At 40.1% G+C, this 22004-nt stretch overlaps 1 protein-coding gene across 2 annotated transcripts in view; it reads left to right on the forward strand.

The window, feature by feature from the left end:
• The window catches only part of PNPLA8 (patatin like phospholipase domain containing 8), a 51831-nt gene that overhangs the window by 12683 nt on the left and 17144 nt on the right, over positions 1 to 22004 (forward strand). For both annotated transcript variants that reach the window (XM_018552550.1, XM_018552548.1), the window contains exons 5-8: positions 451 to 545; positions 8106 to 8277; positions 11115 to 11172; positions 18688 to 18876. In XM_018552550.1, the coding sequence (XP_018408052.1) occupies positions 451 to 545; positions 8106 to 8277; positions 11115 to 11172; positions 18688 to 18876 (514 nt within the window). The remainder of the gene's footprint in view (positions 1 to 450; positions 546 to 8105; positions 8278 to 11114; positions 11173 to 18687; positions 18877 to 22004) is intronic.

A 22004-nucleotide genomic window follows, 5' to 3' on the forward strand; every position in this document is an offset into this window, starting at 1 on the left:
AGGAAGCCATCTCAATGCTCCCTGGTGACAAGGGAGCATGGAGCAGGCTTCCTGGCCAATCAGGAAACTGGTCGGTGTGTAATGACTCGCCGCCTGGCTTCCTGATTTCCGGAAGTTCCAGTATCGGGAGCATTAGGGGGAGTACGAGTACTCATCCAAATACTTGGTATCAACATAAGATTAACATATATGGACTACAGGGGGTTGAAATCCTTTTCTACTCTATCCAAAATTGAAAATAAAGATTTGGGTAGACATACACTTTAAATTCCCTAGCTAGCTCACTTGGGCAGTGCGACCCCTGTTGGTGGATACGCTGAGTTTGAATCAGCCAGGTTGGTTAAAGCTTTACTTGAAATATCACATAGTAAATAGTTCTGTAGATATGATTTTTTTTATTTGCAGCTTAAGTTCTTTGACACCTTTTTACTTTATTTTTTATCTCTGCAGAGGAATAGTAGCTCTACAAACTCTCCGCAAGTTAGAAGAACTTACAGGGAAACCGATTCATCTTCTCTTTGATTACATTTGTGGTGTCAGTACAGGTAATGGCTCATTTTTCTCTTATGTTTTTTGTCATATGTACAGTAATATCTGTATTCCAATATTCACTTATAGATAGGACTGACACACAGAAGTAACAGTCCACCGGCCCTGCATGGCAACAAGCAGACTTTGAATGTGTCTAATATGTCAACATTTCAGTTGAATTGTTTTATAGTTTGTCTAGTACTTTTGGTAAGTAAACTTGTCATGAGAAATCAGGGGCATTTATTTTCTGGCAATACTAGTTGCCTAACTGGTATGATGATGCATCAGCTTCAGTATCTGAAACATGTAGGCAGAACAAATGTCACAAAAGTCATATCTACAGACTTCCTGAAGTACTGAAGCAAGATAGTCAGTATGACATCCAAGGCATTAGCAGGAAAGATCAGCAAGATGCATCCTACGTGTCTCATGACGGGTATATTTTAAATTTATTTTAATGGCAGCTAAAACTAAACATACATTTATAGTTACACAATCATAGAACATTCACAGAAATGTCTAATTACCTTATCTCCGCTCCAGCTGATTCCCTCTGGGCTGCTAGACCAGTCCCCACAGCCTTTACTTCCCTTCCCTCCGGTAGTCTTAAGGCGCTGACGTCTTCACGTCAAATGTAGGTTCCGTAGACCTGCATTAGACATGAGGATGCCAAGGCACAGTGGACAGCTAGGGCAGAGGGGAGCAAAGGAGAGCGCCGAACGATGAGGGAGCGGGGATCAGGTAAGTAAAACAGTATTTCTGTTCCCTAAGCTTAAACAAGCACTTGCCCCCTGCCATGCAAGTACAACCCCAATGCAGTGTTAAACTGTTAATTTCTTTGGAGTTGAGCTTTAACATTCTGTTTAGGGGAGTTGCATTTCTCTACTCTTCAACCCCCTAGTGGCTAGCCAATACATGAGCAGGGTAGCACAAAACCAAGATGTTATACTAACTGTGTGGTGCTACTTTGCTGCCTCTGAGCCTGGATGGCTTGCAGTTACTGGAGTTTAATCAGAATATTCTACAACAGAATATCAGTGCATCTCTCTCTGACCTAAATTTCACAAGACGTTGGGTCATGCAACATGACACAGAGTCCTGTCCTCTGTCCCATTGAAAGTCTGTTGTCTGAAACATGCTGTTACAAGACATCCCAAGATATATGTGAACTGAAGCCATATAGTGTACAGGAATAGGACCATACGATCTGTTATCCAGTATGGTTGAACATACTACCACTATTTACTTTTTTCAATTTTGAGTCAGTTTTATTGTAGTTGTTTTTTTATACATCTTGATACTGATGTATAATGGTAGCTAGAATAAATGCTTTACACATGGTTAGTCCACCTTTTGACAGTTAAAAACAAAACCCCTACTGCAATTACACCAACTAACAATGCAGAACAAAATGTGCAAAGTCATATTGTTTAAAAGATTGCCTACCCCTCCATTCTACCATACTCCATTTGAGTGATACCTTCAAAATCTGTGAGCCAGAAGCTGTTTAGAAACGATATACGAGTTAGGAGGAGCAGGGCTAAGTGTGTGAATGAAGGAGAAAAGGGATTGTGTACAGAAGGAGTGGGGCTAAGCATGTGAATGAAGGACAGAGGGGATTGTGCACAGGAGGGGTGGGGGAATGGTGCACAGGAGGTGCAAGGCTAAGCATTGAAATGAAGGAGAGAGGGGATTGTACACAGGAGATGCAAGGCTAAGCATGGGAATAAAGGACAGAGGGGATTGTGCACAAGAAGCGTGGGTCTGAGTGTGTGAATTAAGGAGAGAGGGGATTGTGCACAGGAGGGGTGGGGCTAAGCATGTGAATGAAGAAGAGATGGGATTGTGCACAGGAGGGTGGGGCTAAGCATGTGAATGAAGAAGAGATGGGATTGTGCACAGGAGGGTGGGGCTAAGCATGTGAATGAAGGAGAGATGGGATTGTGCACAGGAGGGTGGGGCTAAGCATGTGAATGAAGGAGAGATGGGATTGTGCACAGGAGGCTAAATGCACGACAAAGAGCACCATGGATTAGCTAAAAGGACAACACATCAGAAGCAGCCTCTGTTCTGTGTGATTAAAAAGTTGTCCGTAAAGGTCATTCTGTTTTATCTGCATTTTGCTTTGTTTTTGGAGCTTTCTTGATGCATGGTTTTTAATGCGTTTTTCCTATGCCGCCATTTAAGTCTATTGAGCCAAAAATGCACTAAACAACCACCTGTACTATTTTTCCCAGATGCACGGCAGCACAAACCACAGGTGTGAATAGGCCCATTAGAAAATAAATGTAATCCTCTTGTCGTGGGTTATCTAATGCGAAATAAATCTCACAGGTATGAGCGAGGAATTTTAAAAATGTTAGCAACAGCTACTAACCTCTGAAAACAAAAGACTTTAGAAAGGGGTTGTAAATAGAGAAATGAAAAGGAGTCTAAAGCTAAAGTGCCCCTTGCTGGCTGGATAGAATACTATACTTAGTACTGCAATTCAATATTTCATATTTACCTGATTTAAAAAAAAGCAAAATGATTTGTAAATGTTTTGTTTGGCCATAAAAAATAGGAAAAATTGATAAAACCGCCATATAATTCCCCAAACCATTTGTCTAGTAGAGATAGCGGTATGAAGAACGCTGTCTTTCTTTGTGACTTTTTTAAGGAGCGTTTCCTTCAGAAATCTAGACAATTGCTTTTTTTTAAAATACTGTGTATGCAAATATTGTTACCCCTGTTGCAGCTGACAAGTATAGATCTAAATATTTTTCTATATCAGGGCACTGCTGCCACATTGAATACTACTAAATATTCTTTACTTTTTGCACTTGGGTCCACTTTCATTCAGCCAACTCACAGAATTTGTTTTGTAGGTGGAAGTAGTAAAGTAGATTTATTATGTAATACTGCAAAGCGGGAAGCAGAGCCTGCTTGTGTAATGAGCAAATATAGCTGCCCTTTGTACATGTATCTGTACAACTTACATCCAGCTATTTTACACGTTATGTACAAAAAGAAAAAAAAATGGGAAAATGAATACTTTCCTTTAAATTAACCTAAATACCAGCTTGGTGATCAATGTTTTTTCAGCTTCTGGGCTTCTAGCATTTATCCAGAAGTCATTTCTGCTTTTTCAGGATGGGTTTTATACATGTTTCTTAGTGAAAAAGCTGAATCTGTCTGTATATTCAGGACAAGCAAAAAACGATGGATAGGGAAACAGATTTGCCCAATTGATGGATGAATTCGCTCATCTCCAGTGACCAGAATTTTTTGACACTATTTTATACAACTAAAGTCCATAATAACATAATTTCAAGTGTCCCAAAATAATGTGCTCAGAAAAAGTGAAAATCCACCGATGATGTTTTGAATCGCACAAAGTTCCCACCAATGGAGTGTTCTAGTGTGTGTATCCCAAGTTCAATACATCAGAACAAGGACAACCTGAGGAGGAAAGAGGGATTTCATTCCAAATGAGGGCAGTGTGGAGTAACTAGTATATTTGCATGGAAATAAACGTGCCACTAAGCGGTATTTTTAATCCAAAAAGCCATATAGTGTCATTCTGTTATGAGTTTTTAACCTCCCTGGCGGTATGATTATGTCAGGAATTTTGTACCAAAAGCATTACAATTTTTTGCATGGAAATTTGGTGTTATCTATTGTAGGCCTGCAATTCTTAGTAATTACTTACTTAAACCTGACCAAGCAAGAGTCTAGTAGACATCCCACAAGTGATAAAGTTTGAAACACAAAATCATGAATTATAATCTAATAAATAATATAATTTTATTAATTAATGTAATAAAAAAATGAAATTTGTCAAACAAAGAAAATTCAATAAACATCCTGAGTGTGATAAATTTTGAAACCTGGGACTGCACAAAGTCCAACGTCACAATCAGGACAATGGAACCTGGTTTCTTTTCGGACTTTCTTTCCATTGCCATCTCTCTTTGAGCAGCAAACTACGCACATCCTGGTAGGTGCTGCCTTTTTTGCGGTTGGCGGGATGTAGTCCATAAAGTGACGACCAGTCAGGCGTTCTGGCTTGACAACGTCAACAGCACGACATCCAGGTCTGTTCCCAGCTACTGATGGCGTCTGGTGGTTGAGAAAAATCCGCTCAGCCACCTTCCAGATAAACTCAGAATGAACAAGAGGCTTGTCAATCTTTGCTCTGTGCAGGATATATGCATTCCAAAGGCATTGTTCCAGAAGATGCCTGAAGATCTTCTTATAATATTTTTTTTTTGCTGTTTGCGCATAGCCGGATAAAATGTCATTGCCTGATCGGCTCTGTCGACACCTCCCATGGTGTTATTATAGTCTATCACGACTTGCGGCTTCAGCACATCTTTCCCACCTTTTGTGTGGACCATGGCAGTGGAGGTATTGTGCACAGTACTCATAAGACACACGTCCTTCTTGTCTCGCCATCGCATTGCCATCATCTTACCCTTTAGTAGGTCCGCTGGAAATTGATCACAATAATTTGGCATACCTCCCAGATTTTTCTTAGTTTAGGCGCAGGATGCGTGTACAATGTATCACCTCTTTTATGTGTGTGTCACTTTAGCGGAGGACATCGCTGGATCGCCAGGAGAAGGTAAGGAGACTCCTCTGACAACTCTGCAATGTTACCCCGAGCGTGACTCGGGGTTACCGCTCCTGGCAGAGAAAATTAACCCTGAGTTACGCTCGGGATTACCGCCAGGGAGGTTAAATATAAATAGTACAGGATACGGATAAATATGAAACTTCATTCCCAGAAAAAAAAGCGCTGATCCCATAGTACAGGGGCAGGCAACCTCATCCCTCAAGCTGTTGTGGAACTATAAGTCCCATGAGGGATTGCAAAACTCTGACAGCCATAGACATGACTCCTGGAGGTATGATGGGCTTTATAGTTTTCACGCAGTTGGAAGTGCTAAGTTTGCCTACCACTGCTATAGTACAATAATAATGTCATTGCTCCTCTCTTACATGAGCAATGAAGCAATAATAATCACAAGCACATCCTTTATATTGGTGTCTGGTACACAGAAGTATGATGACAGAAGAAGAATCACTCATTTAAAGATCACAGAAGAACGTGTGTTTATTCCTCATTGTATTGCCTTAAGAAAGGGACCCTGCGAGACCGTGAAACGGTGGCAACATGTGTTTCATGTGACATTCTAAATGGCGGACTGCGGTCCGGACACAGACCAAGTGACGGTTCTGTCTGGACCGTGATAGACAACCTGCACTGGATTATGGCTGCTAACAGTGGATACACCTGCCTTTGGGGCCAGCGTTTCCACTGCCAGCCATAACCCAACGCAGGCCCTCCCTCTGCTTCAGTCATTGGTTGCTCGGACCACTGGCTTCCTAGCAACCAATCATGTCAGGCAGGGCCAGCTCCTCAACTCCAAGTGATCTGGGCAGCTGTAGAGCCACCCAGATCACTTGTACTAGTGGCTGTTGTGCCGCACCCCCAGCCATGGTTTTTGGGTCCCTCGCTTCTCTGGGGGTCTGGGACCACTGCACACAGTATCAAGATGGAGAGCGAGAGCAGGCCGGGGAACATCTGTTCCCTGATTTGCTTTGTGATCACTGAAGAATGAAGCTTCCTGCATCTGAACTGCCAGGTGCCAGCTAAAATGCCGGGTGAAGACCATACCCCTTTAGCACATTCATCATTTGGAGGTACAGACCCTAAGGCTGGGTTCACACCTAGGCGGCAGCGTTTTTGCTTGTTTCTACACACGTTTTTGTTGCACGCTTTTTGCACGTTTTATGCGCATAAATCAGATTTTTTTTTTTTTGTGAGCAGATTATAGCTCATACACATGAATGAGCAAACGCGTGCAAAAACACAGCAAACGCGCATTTTCAAGCGTTTCCTATTGAGTGGCGCCAAAATGAGCTGTAATATGCAACAAAAAAAACTTGTGTACCTTTTGCAGCGACAGGCGTTTTCCTTATTGCGACAAAACACTCAGATGTGAACTGGGCCATAGAAATGAATGGGATTTATTGGGGGGCAGAAAAAGCACTACAAAACACTCAGTGTGAACCAGGCCTTATAGACCCCTGATGTTTCCACAAAGAGAACCTGTCCCCTCCAAATTCTGTCACATAGGTGCTTTTTAGACTTGCTCTGTGATGGCAAACGTTCAGTAAAAAAAAAGATGATTAAAAAAAAAATTAAAGTAATAAAATAAAAAAATATAAAATAATAAAGGTGATTTAATAAATAAAATAAAAAAGAGGTGATGAGTAAAAAAAAGTATTACATTTAAAACCAACCCTGCCACCCCAGCCCTCTGATTTGAATGACCACGTGCATGTAAGGCATGCAAGTGTATTTAAACTGGGGGAAGAAAAAAGAAAAGTGTGATGTGCCGAGATCGGCGCATCAGCATTGTGCCTGGGAGCATATACCAGCAGCTGTTTGTTTGTAGTGCAGCTGCTGGTGTGAATGCAACATAAATGGCGGACCACTTTACGGACACGGACTGAGTGACTATTCTGTCCAGGCTGCGATTCGGACTGCTGCTCGAATATTTATACTCACCGGACCGCCATGTATTTTAACTCACTACCCTGCTCTAAAAGATAAACACTGGTCACTCTTCTCCTCTCATCGCACAGCACATCAAGCACAGAAGTAAACGTAAGAGCATCTACTGCTCACAGAGGAAATAGATAGAACATTAATGGCTTATATGCACAGCTCGTCATTAAAAAAAAAAAAAGAAAAGCTCCTTCATTTTTACAGGGCTGGAGGCCTTTGATAAATAATAGATATGCTTTATTGAAATATAAATGTACCACTAAAAGTCTTCCCGATTTAGTAGGAGGCTGAAACATGCGTTCTCTACTGGGCCTGGGTGACTTCTAAGACTCACCCGCTAGATGGCAGTAGTAGTACATATGTGTAGAATACTTCTCAGCCCGGGTATATACTGGATTTAGTTAAAGGATTTTGTACAAGAGTATGACCAATGCTTTTGACGTGCCCTTTGGAGGTAATCATAACAATATTATGAAATGTTGAAAAACACATTTGCAGTTTATTAACAGTGAGCTGTTCATTAAATTTGCAAAAAAATATAATGACCAAAATATTGCTAACCACCTACAAACCTGTTTTAGTAATAGTTATATACTTTATGTATGCGGCTGTAGTGTGAAAAAAGCCCTGAAATGTATTCTCATGAGTATTTTGCAGAAGGACCCTATTTAATGTATATTGTGATAGCCAAAATCCCTTTTCATGGGATTTAATTCATTAATCTCATGTGCCTCTCTCTAATCTCTATACTATAATGATTACTTTAGCTTTGAGAATGCCTAGAAGAGAGTCACTGGTGGCGTCTGGAATATAATGTACTTAGCTACGGTGTAGCATGCAATGGGCAGAGCAGCATTTGTGTACATAAAGAAAGCTTTTGCTTAAAAGGCAGATTATCTGGGGTGGTTGTATGTCTGTGCTGTAGCTTGGGTGAATTTGAATGTAAGTGATATTTCTTTAGATGAAGCATACATATTTATCAGGCATGTTTTGACAGTAGTTTCTTTCTTCCTAGGAGCTATACTGGCCTTTATGTTGGGTCTATTTCACATCCCACTGGATGAGTGCGAAGAAATGTACCGTAAACTGGGAAATGACGTCTTCAAACAGAACGTTATTCTGGGAACGGTGAAGATGGGCTGGAGCCATGCCTATTATGACAGCGAAATATGGGAAAAAATGCTGAAGTAAGTATGTAGATCACTTACCTCAGGACTTGCACATAAGGGGAAAAGGGTCTTTGAGTCAGTTGACTCATCACAGACAGGCACGAAGCATTAGCTTTACTTAGCATTTCATTGTGTTAAAAATAAAAAAGCTAGATACAGAGTGGACTAATGCTGACCCTGCAGTCCTATTTCATTAATGTAGCTTCCCCAGTACATCCAGAAGAGCTGTAAAATCTTAGATGTTAGTAAAGTGGTCAATTCTGGACACTGTTTGTTATGTGGGAGCTATCTCTGCACACAATTCAATGTTTGAAGTAAACACAGATTCATTTCACTTTGCTACCTTTTTAGCTCATCTCACCATAACCGGTCTTTTGTGTGGTTGTGTCGGTCCACAAGCCCTACTCCATAGAAGCCATGGTATCCCCCTATTGCACTGATGATGGCCAACTAGCCTTATTTATTTTTCTTCTCCCATCTGCGCACTTCACATTATGACAAATCAAGGCTTGAATTATCTTGCTTTGCATGTAATCAGTCTATCTCATATATTAGTTTCACCTTTTAAGTTGCATTAGTGAAATAAATGAACTTTTGCGCGATATTCTAATTATTCGCCTGTATGTTTTTTTTACTCTGCAAGGATCAAGGGTGTGGATCTTCGGGGCTACCCTCAAGAAATCGGCTAACTAATCGATTTTGAAAATAATCGTTAGCTGCAGCTCTAGTCTGCACCTTTTTGTTTTGTGTGTGTTCACATGCATTTTTTTGGTTCACTTTGGTGTTTGTTTTGGTGCACCCATTGCGGGTCAAAAAAAAAAGAGTGTATACAGTTTAGAATAAATGGTTCTTTAAGATTAGGCTGCATCTGTACTATAAACCAGGGGGTCTTGATGTACATTTGGCCACAGAGACATAAATAAATGATTTGCACAGCTCTGCCCACTATCCTAAAATGAGGAATAAATCTCCTATTTTTTGGATCCTTGATCAAAGGGAGCCATGCAAATACATCATGTGTAAAGGAACTTGTGTGGTTTTAATATTTTGTCAGTTGTGTACATTACTTCGATTGTATTGGGTAATGCAATATACTAATGAATATACTGTAGCATTGCACTAGTATTTAAACAATTTTAATGATTGAAACTTTATTTCAACGTAATTAGTGAACTAAACAAATATACATTTATTGCTTGACCAGTCAGTACAGTGAACAGCTATTGTTGAAAAGCCCCACAGTCCATGAAGATATAAATTCACTGTAGGCTATCACTGTGGGCACAGCGCATGAGTCATCTCATGACCTGGCACCTGGTGGGAGGATTATATGGAATGATCTGTTGTGACACACATATAAAATTGAGTCATAGGAGTAGGAAAACAAAGGAACATTAATACCCGAGAAGTACATATTAAAGAGTATCTCCTTAGTAGCCAGCATAGGAGATGAGTGAACACTGAAAGTCCTCGCTACCAGAAGTTTACCAGAGCTTCTCCTACATTCTACTTCACTAGATTGTAGTGAAAGATTGTTTGTTTACCTTTTTTTCTAATGCTTTTTTAAATACCTTTTTGAAGAGCTATATTTCCCTTTACTGGGACACTGGCCTATGGAACAACACGTATATCATAGTATATTTGTATAAAAGGAATAATCAGAGATCAATTGTTCTGGTACTTGAAATTTCCAACCAAAGCTTTTGACGCAAATGTAGTTTCTATGTTACATTGGTTGTATTATGCTCACTAAGTAATCTTTATCATAATCATGTTAGATTATGCTCATATGTTGCACTCACTTTAAGGCTTAGGCTAAGGTTAATTTCATAGATTTTCAGATTAGGTTTAGGGTTCAGGTCAATTTAAGGGGTTATGGGTTAGTTTAACCATTTGCCGTCCACAGCAATTTGTAAAATTTTTGCACACATGATAAAATCCGAATTTTTGGCTAGAAAACAGCTTAAAACCCCCCAAACAATTATATATTTTCTGAAAGCAGAGGCCCTGTAGTATATAAAATGCTAGTCAAAATATTTTATATTGCACGTTATTTGCGCAAATGTTTATTAAACCAGTATTTTTAGGGTACAATACACTAAAATGTATTTCAGTGCACAGAAACAGAATATAATACCATTTTTTTTGGTAACACACAGGGTCACGCCGGGTAAATAGATAGTAAACATGTCAAGCCTTAAAATTGCGTGCGCCCGTTAAATTGGAAAAAAACTACCATACTCAAAATTGCCCATAGGCGACACCTTAAAGGCTTTTACCACTCATCAGTTTGGTGTTAAAAGTGATTGATTGCCCTAGAATTATCACTCGCGCTCCGATGTTCGTGGTGATATGTAACGTGTGTCGCAATCGTTGTTTTCTACAGCAGCTGGAGTAATGACAGCATAAAACCGGAAGCAATGTAATACACATCAGTTCCGCATTCAGTGCATGCGCTCAAAGTGAACAGGCCCGCCATGCCAGTCCCGAGCCTGCACGGGGGACAGTGGAGCCAGGGATAGCCGGCAGTGGCAGCTGAGGGGGGCCGCACACTCTTACGCACCATACAAGTGATCAGGCGGGTCTATAGCCGCCTGAATGCTTGCATTTAAATGGCTAAATCTAAACAGTTATACCAAGATCATGGCTTCAGCAGATTTAGGTTTAGCTGCTTCAGATTTTATAAGATGCTTATATTAAGGGTTAGGTTAAGCCTAAGGGTTGTATTATTGGTTAATTTCAAGTTGACTATTAAGGCTGTGTTTCCAGACTTTCTCAACTTAATGTATTGTTCCTAAGTCAACATTGTTTTATACATTTTAAATGATATATATGTTTTCATCTTACTTTGAAAGGGAAAGAATGGGTTCAGACCTAATGATTGAAACAGCAAGAAATCCTCAGTGTCCCAAGGTATGTATTTTATGTTGCCGATGTTTTCATCTCAGTTCAATTGATGTGTTCATCCGTACGTTGTTCCTGTTTTATTTTGTATTGTAAATACTCATGTCTGAAAAATAGAACATAGCTTTTTGTTCTGCTATAATTTAAAACATTATTTGATTTCATTCTGTGCTAAAAAAATATGTGTGTGCAACTGTTGGTGGAAAGTTTTGATTAAAGAGGTTCATCACCTTTGATGCCACAGCCCGATTTATCACAGTGTCTTGTGTTGTCACAGCAACGGTATTCTCCTTCTCATATCTCCAGTGCAGCATGGGAAATTAAAGACAATGTAATTGGTTGCTTTGAATATCGCAGATAGTTCTGATTTCTTGCTCTTTAAAAAATTAGGTCATAGAATTTATAGACTAAATAATTCTATAGAGGGTCCTTATCTGACAAATAGTATCCTACAGCAAAAAATCCCTAGCAATGCCCCCACGAGTTGTACAGACCACTAGGGCTTCAACTAATGATTATGTTCATAATCAATTAGTTGGCTGATTTTTTTTCTTTTTTTTTTTTTTCAATTAACCGATTAATCAGATTAAAACAAAATGTAAATAAATACCATCCTTATTTTAAAATAAAATGCACAAATGGAGTGTTACAAACATACAGTTTACTTCAGAATAAAACTGCTTGCACAATTTTTTGCAATCGCACTGCACTGGAACGCACAGCATTGCGGTACCGTGCGTTCCAGTGCAGGCAATCCCAATGTGGGTGGGTGGGTGTTAGGCGTGTTTGGGGTGCCATTGAAATTAATAGCACTGCAACGCACCTCCCGCAGCAGGATTTGTGGGGCTGAAACTAAAAAGGACTTTTTCCCCAAATTCTTATAATATATATTTATTTTTAATAGTTGTATTGTAAGCACATGGCACTTAAATAGTTTCTGCCAGGGAATGATAGCTGCCAGTGGCAGGAATCCACAGATGGCAGCTGAATGTAAATACAGCAGGTAGTAGGCTGGTGCAATAGCCAGCCTGCTAGGGCCATTTCAAATTGCAATAGCAGGCTAGCTATTGCACCCACCCACTACTTGCTGTGCCCTCCTTCCAGCATGGAGGAGAGAGCTAGGGGATCCATCCAACTAATCGATAATCCAGAATAGTTGACAACTTTTTGCGTTATGGATTATTATCGATTCGTTGGTTGCAGTCCTACAGACCATTGATAATCCTCTGCATAGAACTGATGCACAGGTTATGATGTTGTTATTTTGATATTGTATCAATCTATGAATCCCAAGTTCACTGCTATCTAATGTATGTCTCATATTATACACATGAATATTGATGCTCAAACTCCATTTCATAATCCTATAGAATTTACCCTGATAATATGCATGCTGAATGTAAATGAATGTGCTAACCCTTAGGCCAGGTTTACACTCTTCTGGTTCAGTAACACACGCACTTTGGATGGATACCCATTCATTTTGAGTAGGGATAGTAAAAAGGATAGCAAAAGCAAACATAAAACATCAATTTTAAAACCCATAATTAATTTAAAAAATGTAATTGACCTTTTAAACTATTATATTTTTACAGAATAAACAGATAATATCTGTTTATTACAATATGTATACACTCCTTGTTTCGCAGAGAACAAATATTTGACTTGCTAAAGTATTGCCAAAGGCAGCTAAAAAAAGGAATCAGATCCACGCTTCATAGGTCCTTTAACAGGCAGGGTGTAGTCGTGGTTAGAAAAAAAATGAGTGCCTGCTCCCTGAGTCCAGATCCATTTGCAACTCTCCTCAAATGCACAAGGGATGCTTTTGAACTTTGAAAGATAAAAGGGAAAAGAGATGCAAGAATCTAGCGTAATAAAACACTTTATTAAAAAGCAATGAATAAAGTGAGAAATGAATGTAGCAGGTAAAGCTCTTGTATATGGCCACACACGGTGCAAGTTTGCGAACATCGGGGCCAGCAGTGCTGCAGGGATAACAGCCCAATCCACCTCTATCACCTCCAGATGAACTATCAGACTGAGGAAAGGCTGGCAAACTTCTGCATCTGTAGCATGGTAAGGTTCCACGCTGGAGCTCATTTCCTGTCAACAGCCGTTTTCCAGAAGGGCTGTGTACACACCGACTTCCTCTGTCTGTGTGAGTGGTTACCAAGGTAATGCATTTCGGAGGTGGTTCCTCTTTTCTCAAGCCTAAACCAGCACTAAGTTGGAGCTTTTTATACCTTTTGCAAGGGCAACTTCTATCGTGAAAATATGTTTTGAGGGTTTAACCACACATTAGACATTTTAAAAACATTTACATTAGAACGGTTTCTTTGGGGGGAGGGGTTTAAAGGCAATGCATAAATATGAATCACACAAGGAACAAGATTAGCTTTAAAAAGATATGAGATATATACAATAAACACTGGTTGGGGCACAGAATCACTTAAAGCCAAAATCAAAGGTACCACAATAAAAGTTTAGGAGCTCCTAAAAGAATACAAAAGTATATGACCCTCTGTAGGTAATAACCCTTCAAGATCAGGATAGTTCTAGATCTAAAATAAAAGTATGGCAATAAAAATGCCAAAAGTAAGGCTTTACAGGCAGTAGGTTTTACAATCATCATAGGTGACGCGTTGCTATGTTAACCACTCACAAAGTGGAAGAGGAAGCCGGTGTGTACACAGGCCTGCTGGAAAACTGCTGCTGACAGGAAGTGAGCTCCAGTGTGGAACAAATTATAGACGTGGGAGTTTTACCAGCATTTCCCCGGTTTGTCAGTTCATCTGGAGGTGGTAGAGGAGGATTGGGTTGTCATCCCTGCAGCACCGCTGGCCTCAGTGCCAGCAGTTTTGCATGTGTACAAGCGCTTGGCCTACTTTTGCCTACCATTTTATTCCTTTCTTTTCAATAAAGTACTTTATTGCACTAGATGGTTGTGCCTCCTTTTCCTTTTTTTTTTTTAAGTATTTCCAAAGCACTATGGGTTAGCTAAAGAAACTGTACAGCAGAATTAGATCCTTTCCAGGCACAATTGTCTAACTCAGCCTAAAACTAAAAAGAACAAAAAACATATTTCTAAGAGTGTCTGCATCCCTTTACTAGTAATTAACCCTTAGGGAGTTGTTTCACTATTGCCAAGGGATGGGCTCCCAAAAATTATACTTGCATCTTAGTGCAGACTGTCAAAATCAGCCGGCCAATTGCAGAAGTAAGAAATTATATTTCTGGCAGTGTTCTGTACATCAACTATGTACAGAATGCCGCCAAGCTGCCATGTTGCATTGATTTTTATTTTTTTTTGGCAGTTTTAGAAATAGCGGATGCAGTTTTAAGCAGAGAGGGAATTTTTAACCTTTCAATTATGGCATGTGTAAAGGGCTGCAACTAACGATTTATTTTCATAGTCGATTAGTTGGACGATTATTTTGTCGATTTTATTCGCTTAAAAAACGTAAATACCGTGTGTTATTTACAATGAAATACACAAATGGAGTGTTACAAATATAAAGTTTACTTCAGAATAAAACTCCATGCACCTTTTTTGCAATTGCACTGCACTGGAATGCATGGCATTGCAGTACCGTGCGTTCCTGTATGGGCAATCACACGGGAGGCGTGTTTGGGGTGCCATTGAAATGAATGGCACCACAACGCACATACCACAGCAGAATTTGTCAGGCCGAAACAAAAAATGCTTACATTTTTTATATATATTTTTTAAAAAAATTCCAATTGGTTTCATGGATTTCAAATAATTGGAATTGTAGAACACCAAGCCAATATAATAATTTTAAAATAACAGCGAAATTGGACAGAAAAATACACACACCGCACACACCGCGCACACACACACATTATATAAATAAAGCCCAGTCATCAGTTTTAGAGTTAGCCACAGTTTTTTACTACAGCCAGCAGGAGTCTGTTTACAGGGGCCCGCTGCTGCTGACGTATGACATATGTCAATGGCAGTGAAAGAGGGTAAAGCTGGCCATACACTTATTTCAGCCAGCAAGACCTGGAGCAGTGTGTTGCTGCTTCATTGATTTTTGTTCAGTCGACTTTTGTCAAAGGATCCAGGCCAGATAAAGCAGCTGTTTATGTATTCTGACAGCAGCGGGTGTCGGCTGTCAAGATACAATAGCCAGCAGGTGAGATTCATCCATCCTCTCCAATTAGTGTAGATGGGGGAATCCATCTTTTTTTCTAGTTCATCTCACAGTGCTAAGCAAGAAAAAACACTGTGTGGCCAGCATTACTAGGCATCAAAAATGTGTTCATTTGTTAATGTAGGCTAATAACTAACCAATTAAATACTGGTGAATAATTGATATGTCTGCTAAATTCAGTCAATATTCCGTTTTGTAAGGTGAGTTATGAAAGGCACAGGGTTCTTCTATTTATTGATGAGCATGATTACTTTAGTGCATAGCTACTCATGCTAGGTCTTGAATACAAAATTGCCTTGGTAAATATAATGAATATGTTACATTTCTTGCCAGAACACACAAGTTCAGAATCATGTCTAGGATTTTATTCTTTCTAGAAATGTATAAGGATACACAAAGAATGAATATTTCTGCGTACAGTTTCTTCAGAAAAGGCTTTTTTTGTGAGAGAAGGTTGTTTTGTTGCTTTGAAAAGCATCACTTACCCTTAAGTGGATCAATTATTCAGTTAGCATAATACAACTGTGGGCTGGGGAGTTTATCCACTGCTATGCTCTGCTTTATCAAGTGCTGATGTAATGCTGCTAGGATTCTGGAACATACAAAGGCCACTTTATAAAATGTTGCATTGCAAAATAGTAATTCGATTGACGGAGGCACCAGACATACTGTTTTCCTGAATGTCAGCCACACTGTGTTTACCACTGGAAAAAAAAGTTCTTGATGAGTCTTGCTTCTGTGTTCCAAAAGATCCCATATTGGGTGAAGCTTTCCAACAGGAAATGCTGGATTGTTATGTGAATTCCTCTTTTTGAGGCTTTGTGCGCTGTTAGTGCATATGGCCAGCTGTGTGAACAACCTATTTATTTACTTAAAGTTGACCTATCATTACAGTTTAGCCTTCAAAGGATTCAAAAAGGCACAAGTCAGCATTTTTAAATCACATTATTATTTTAGTAGAAAATTGCTATTAATAAAAAATGCTTCTCCTTTTATGTATATAAGCCTAGGAATAAAGATCATGTGGGCTTTGGTTGTCAAGGAGCATTGTGAGTGTTCAGTGCCATTGTCCTATTAGAGACTGCTGAGAGTCTATTGAGGTAAAAGCAAGGCATAACCAGGTAGAAGAGCCTGCATATAAAAGGAACAATTATGGCTGTCCCCATATACATGCATAAATACAATCTGTACATGAAAACATACTTTCTAAAACACTAATGTCTCCTTAAAGAGTAACTTCACTTTTGTTGAGAAAAACTCTAAAGCAGCAGCTAACGATTATTTTCATAATCGAATAGTTAGCCGACTTATTTTTCCAATTTAATCAGATTTTTATGGAGTGTTACAAAAATAAATTTTACTTCAGAATAAAACTGCATGCACAATTTTTTGCAATCACACTGCACTGGAACCCAGGGCATTGTGGTACCGTGCGTACCAATGCAGGTGATCACACTGTGGGTGGGAGGCATGTTTGGGGTACCATTGAAATGAATGGCACCGCAACACTCCTGCAGCAGAATTTGTCTGGCTGAAACTGAAAATTGACTTATTTTTTTTACCTTTTTTATAATTTATAAATAATTGTATGTATTATATTAGACATTTTAATTAGTTTCATGGATTTAAAATGTCTGAATTGAAAAACTCCAAGCCAATGTAATAAAATAACGAATCTTTTATTTAAAATAACCAAACCAAGTTGGATAAAAAAAATACAATTCTATATAAATATATAAAAGCCTGCAACTCCAGAGAAAAATAGCAAGCTCAAAATAAATAGCCCATAGAGGGCCCATTCACACCATCTTCTTGTGTTTATTGCATGGTCCCATGCAATTAACACTTGGTAGCGCACAATGCACCGACCGTGCGATTACAGTGCAGGAGGTGTGTTGTGTGGCATCCATGTGAATGACACACCAAATCCACCTTCCGCCCGCTGTGCGATCGGCCACGCTACGACATGCGGTACCGCAAATATGTTGTGATGCGATTTTAAAAATAGTGCACGCATGGGGCCCTAAAAGACACCATAACAGTACTAGATTTTGCTGCAATATTAATTTTTGTATCATTCAACCCACTTCCTGTAAACCCAGGTCGCCCTGGACCCACCCCAGCCTGTAACTACCGTATTTTTCGCTCCATAAGACGCACTTTTTTCCCCCAAAAAGGAGGGGGAAGAAGTGCCTGCGTCTTATGGAGCGAATCCCGACGCCCGAGACATGCAGTTTCGGGCGCCGGGCGAGTAGTAGGAGCCACTGCTCGTTTAATACGAGTGATCTAATGAGATCACTCGTATTAAAGCCGAGCGGCGGCGATCGAGTTCAGCAGCAGGAGCCACTAAGCGTTTAATACGAGTGATCTAATGAGATCACTCGTATTAAAACGGAGCAGCGGCGACGATCGAGATAACCATAGAGCAGACGAATAGATGTTCTTCGCCTGCTCTGTGTCATCACTGAGACCGTGGCGCTGTAATCACAGCGCCACCTGTCTCAGCGGTCACTAACTGCAGCTTCTGTCACAGCTTCTGTCATAGAAGCTGTGACAGAAGCTACAGTCTCGAGTGCTCCATAAGGCGCGCCGGACCTCCCTGCGTCCTATGGTCCGGTGCGTCTTATGGACCGCAAAATACGGTAGATAGTGAAAGGAGAAGCAGCAAGCACAGTGATGAACTCATCCCTCAGTCACTCTGCCCTCTTCTCTTTCAGCATGCTTCTTGACCGCACTCAAACTGATTGGCTCTCTGTACCGCTTGTTTCTCTCAAACTCCGACTCTGCTGTACAGGGACTGTAAGAGGCTGATACCAGGGCAAATTTAGTTATTGCAATGATATATTAATTATTACAGAACTGCTTTAATTTGTGTCTTTTATATCTGCCTAGAATTCAGCTTTAAACAAATGTTACAGTCCCTCATAATAATGTAAACTGACAGTGGCACAGTCCATTTTAGAAATATCTCTTCCTATATATTTCCTTGGGGATTTTCGTCAAACTTTGAGCCATCATTGATTTACAAGCTGCTGGCAAAATTGTTTCTCCAACATCTTTACCATTTAGTTAATTTGTGACATAAATGGCAAACATGCTATCAGACTTGTTCTATACAAGACACATATAGCTTCTGTATAGCACAGGGTAGGCAAACTCCAGCCCCCCCCCCCCAGCTGTTTTGGAACTACATGTCCTATGAGGCATTGTAAGACTTGCAGCCACAGGCATGACACCCAGAGTCAGATGCATGAAGAGATTTGTAGTTTCACCAGCAAAGTTTGCCAATCCCTGATATTAAATACATTCCAATGTCATCATACATGTTGTGTTTCTGTGTTTATAGGTTGCAGCTGTGAGCACCATCGTTAATAGAGGAATAAAAGCTTTTGTGTTCAGGAATTACAACCATTTTCCGGGTGTTAAATCACATTACATGGGAGGATGTCAGTATAATCTGTGGCAGGCTATTAGAGCATCTTCAGCGGCACCTGGGTACTTCCAGGAGTATGTCCTTGGAAATGATCTGCATCAGGTAAGTGCGACTTCCCTCCAGGTTATTTCTTGTTTTTTGTTTGTAAACCATACAAGACCATAAGATGTTCTTTCCCCTGTGTGCCGTAGGCTGTTTGATAATCATGTCAGACACAGCCCTGACTTTACATCATTATTTCTCTCAAGTCTGTGATTGACCCAATCCAATAAAACAAAAGAGAAAATCTGAACTGGAATAATATGGCTGCCATTTAACAGCTCTGACACTAATAAAAAGTATTACCGAGGAACAGAATATTGTGCCCTGTGGCTTCACTTGCTCAGCTTCCGAAACAAAATAGAGCTGTGTTAACGCTTCACAGAGCAAGGTCTGGTTCTGTTCAGTTCATCCCAATCTTTATTATCCATGAGAACATTCTTATTTATTGTGGGGTTTTTTTCCATCGGAGTCCTGGAAGTCATTTGTACCACAGTATCTTCTATTTCAGATTCGATTTTTCCTTGCTTGTCCCATTTAGTATTTTTGTTATGTTCGATAGTGGGGTTTTTTTTCCTGCTGACATCTCAGCTGAGCCCAGATACTCCTGTCAATCATACGCTATACTCTAAGTTCTCTAGTAGATCTACATAAGAATAGTTAGACACAACAGTAACTCACTTTTAAGCAGAACTCTTGGCTGATGACAAACTATTGAAGGTGCGGAGGGAGGCCTACCAATGTTGGTCCCCATGCTGTAAATCATTTGTACGACATGACTCCCAGCCACCGTTTTGTTATTCTATAAAATAACTCCATGGAGTCTTAACAGGTACTTATGGTCAAAAACTAAGAACAAATATATGTATTTCCATACGTTCTATAAACTTGCTTATTGAAGATGCCCATATTATGTACTTCCTTAATGCACTGACACAATTTCACTCAGCCCTGTGGTATCGCACTTTTTGGTGTTGCAACTCTCACACAGTTTGCCTTATGCACTACAATTTAATGTCTGAACAGTGTAACATTATCATTGCTTGCTGGAAGCAATGCATGATGGATTATGTAGTCTTGAGAAATCAAGATTGCATCATGCCAAGCAGCAAGGGAAGAGATGCAAAGCACACTGGGAATCCAGGAGGTTGAGGAAAGTGATGGGCATATGGAAGGCAGCATATGGAAGGGATTTTTTCAAGTTGGCTTTGATTTGCCTTGTCAAAAACAACTGTAGAATGAATTCCTATTACAATGCTGATGTAACAAGATAGTATACAGTATGCTGTTATTTTAGAACTCCTTTTAGGCTGGGGTCAGCCCTAGGCGACAGAATTTTTGTACGTTTCTACGCATGTTTTTGTTGCACGTTTATGTGCGTTTTTTGCACGTTTTTATGCGCATAAATCAGATTGACCATTTTTGTGAGCCGATTGTAGCTCGTTGATGTGAATGAGCAAACGCGTGTTTTACAGCGTTTTCTATTAGGTCTATGGGGCCAAACTGAACTGCAATATGCCAAAAAAAAGCTCATGTACTTTTTCCAGCGACAGGCGTTTTCCTTTTTGCAACAAAATGCTCAGATGTGAACATATGGGAGCATATTTTTCTTTGCGTTTTTTTTAGACGAGATCGTATGCTTTCAGTGTGATACGGCCGTAGACTGCCGTTTTTTTTTAGGGCAGAAAAGGTGCTACAAAACGCTCAGTGTGAAGCAGGCCTTCATGGAAAGGACTGTGGGAGGCAAGTGCATCGGGTTAACTACACTTCATTCTGTGACATGCTTTCCAAGATGCAGTCCTGTTGAAAGTCGCGCGATGGTTGTAAGGTGTATGGCCAGCTTTAAGGTGCCCATACACTGCACGATTATCGTACGATAATCGTATGCGATCGGGTTTTCGTACGATAATCGAGCAGTGTGAACGGAGACGTGCGACCGTTTCTACTGTACGGTCGCATGTCTTCTGTCGAACCAGCATGTTCGAAAACCAGCCGGGAATCGTACGATTCTCGGCTGGTTAGAACGGTGCGCGGAAGACAAATGCTGAACGGGCCGGTGTGCGCACGCGCACACTGCCCGTTCAGCATTGCGGTCATCGGAAGCCCGCCCCTCAGGGGGGCGGGCTTGCGATGATCGAGAGTGCGATCTGCCTGTCCAAGATAGGCAGATCGTACGTTTTTTTAATCCCTTTACAACCATGGTTGTAGAGTGTATGGCCACCTTTAGACCTATATGCAAATTTCTGAACAGATTGCAAAGTTTAAAGCTGTCCTGACAGACCATTAATGTACTGCAATTTACTGGTATTTTGGCATGTTGCTTGTCACCTGTGACGTTTCACTGCTGGATCTAGTGAAATTCTTTATTTTTTTTGACCTACACTACATGTTTCAGGACATCCCCTTCATGATTTATTGCCTAACTAAGGGCTGGGCTCAAACCATTTTGTGTATGACATGTGACATACAAATACAAGTTTCAAGCCAATAGTGTGCATTCTTTCTACACTATTATATCGCTTAACCTTGTGGTTCTGCCAATTACCGCTTAAACTCTTCGTGAATATACCTCTTAACAGGTATAAATGTTTCTTGAGCCAAGTAAAGATTCTGAAAGAAGTCTGCAAGTCCTTTTTATGTATAGGTACTGACAAACCAAAGTCTTCCAACCCTAACTTGAGAGCATTTTAATTTTTCTAAATGGATTTAGACTCTTTCCCTAACCTAACATATATTTGAAGCATAATACAACATATTACAATAGTATTCATTTAACTTAAGTGTCCATCTAAAGTTGGGCATCTATACTAATCGGATGGGAGGGAGATAAGTCTAATGTGCAAATAACCCCATTATGGAGTGTTTAAAGTCCAATGCCAAACATATGGAGATCCTGTTTAACCAGTTAGCCCCCACAATAGTCTAGGCCAGATATGCAAAGCAATTTACTATCAACCTTGTTGAAAACTACAGACTACATTCTCTGGTCTTCTTTCCCTACCTCTTGAAACCTGGCTAATCAACTCCCAGTTACCACGTCACCATGATGATTGGGGACTAGGATGTCTAGCGTAGAGTAAAAAAATTCCAGGAATTGAATTGGTCTGGCTGGTAGAATACAAAAATACCAACCAGTAAATAGTACTGGCCCATCCCTCAACATGCTGTCCTCTGCAAGTGGGTCACTGGGA

This window comes from Nanorana parkeri, unplaced genomic scaffold, assembly GCF_000935625.1.
Source record: "Nanorana parkeri isolate BGI_ZX_2015 unplaced genomic scaffold, ASM93562v1 scaffold91, whole genome shotgun sequence".
NCBI classification, from domain to species: Eukaryota; Metazoa; Chordata; class Amphibia; order Anura; family Dicroglossidae; genus Nanorana; species Nanorana parkeri.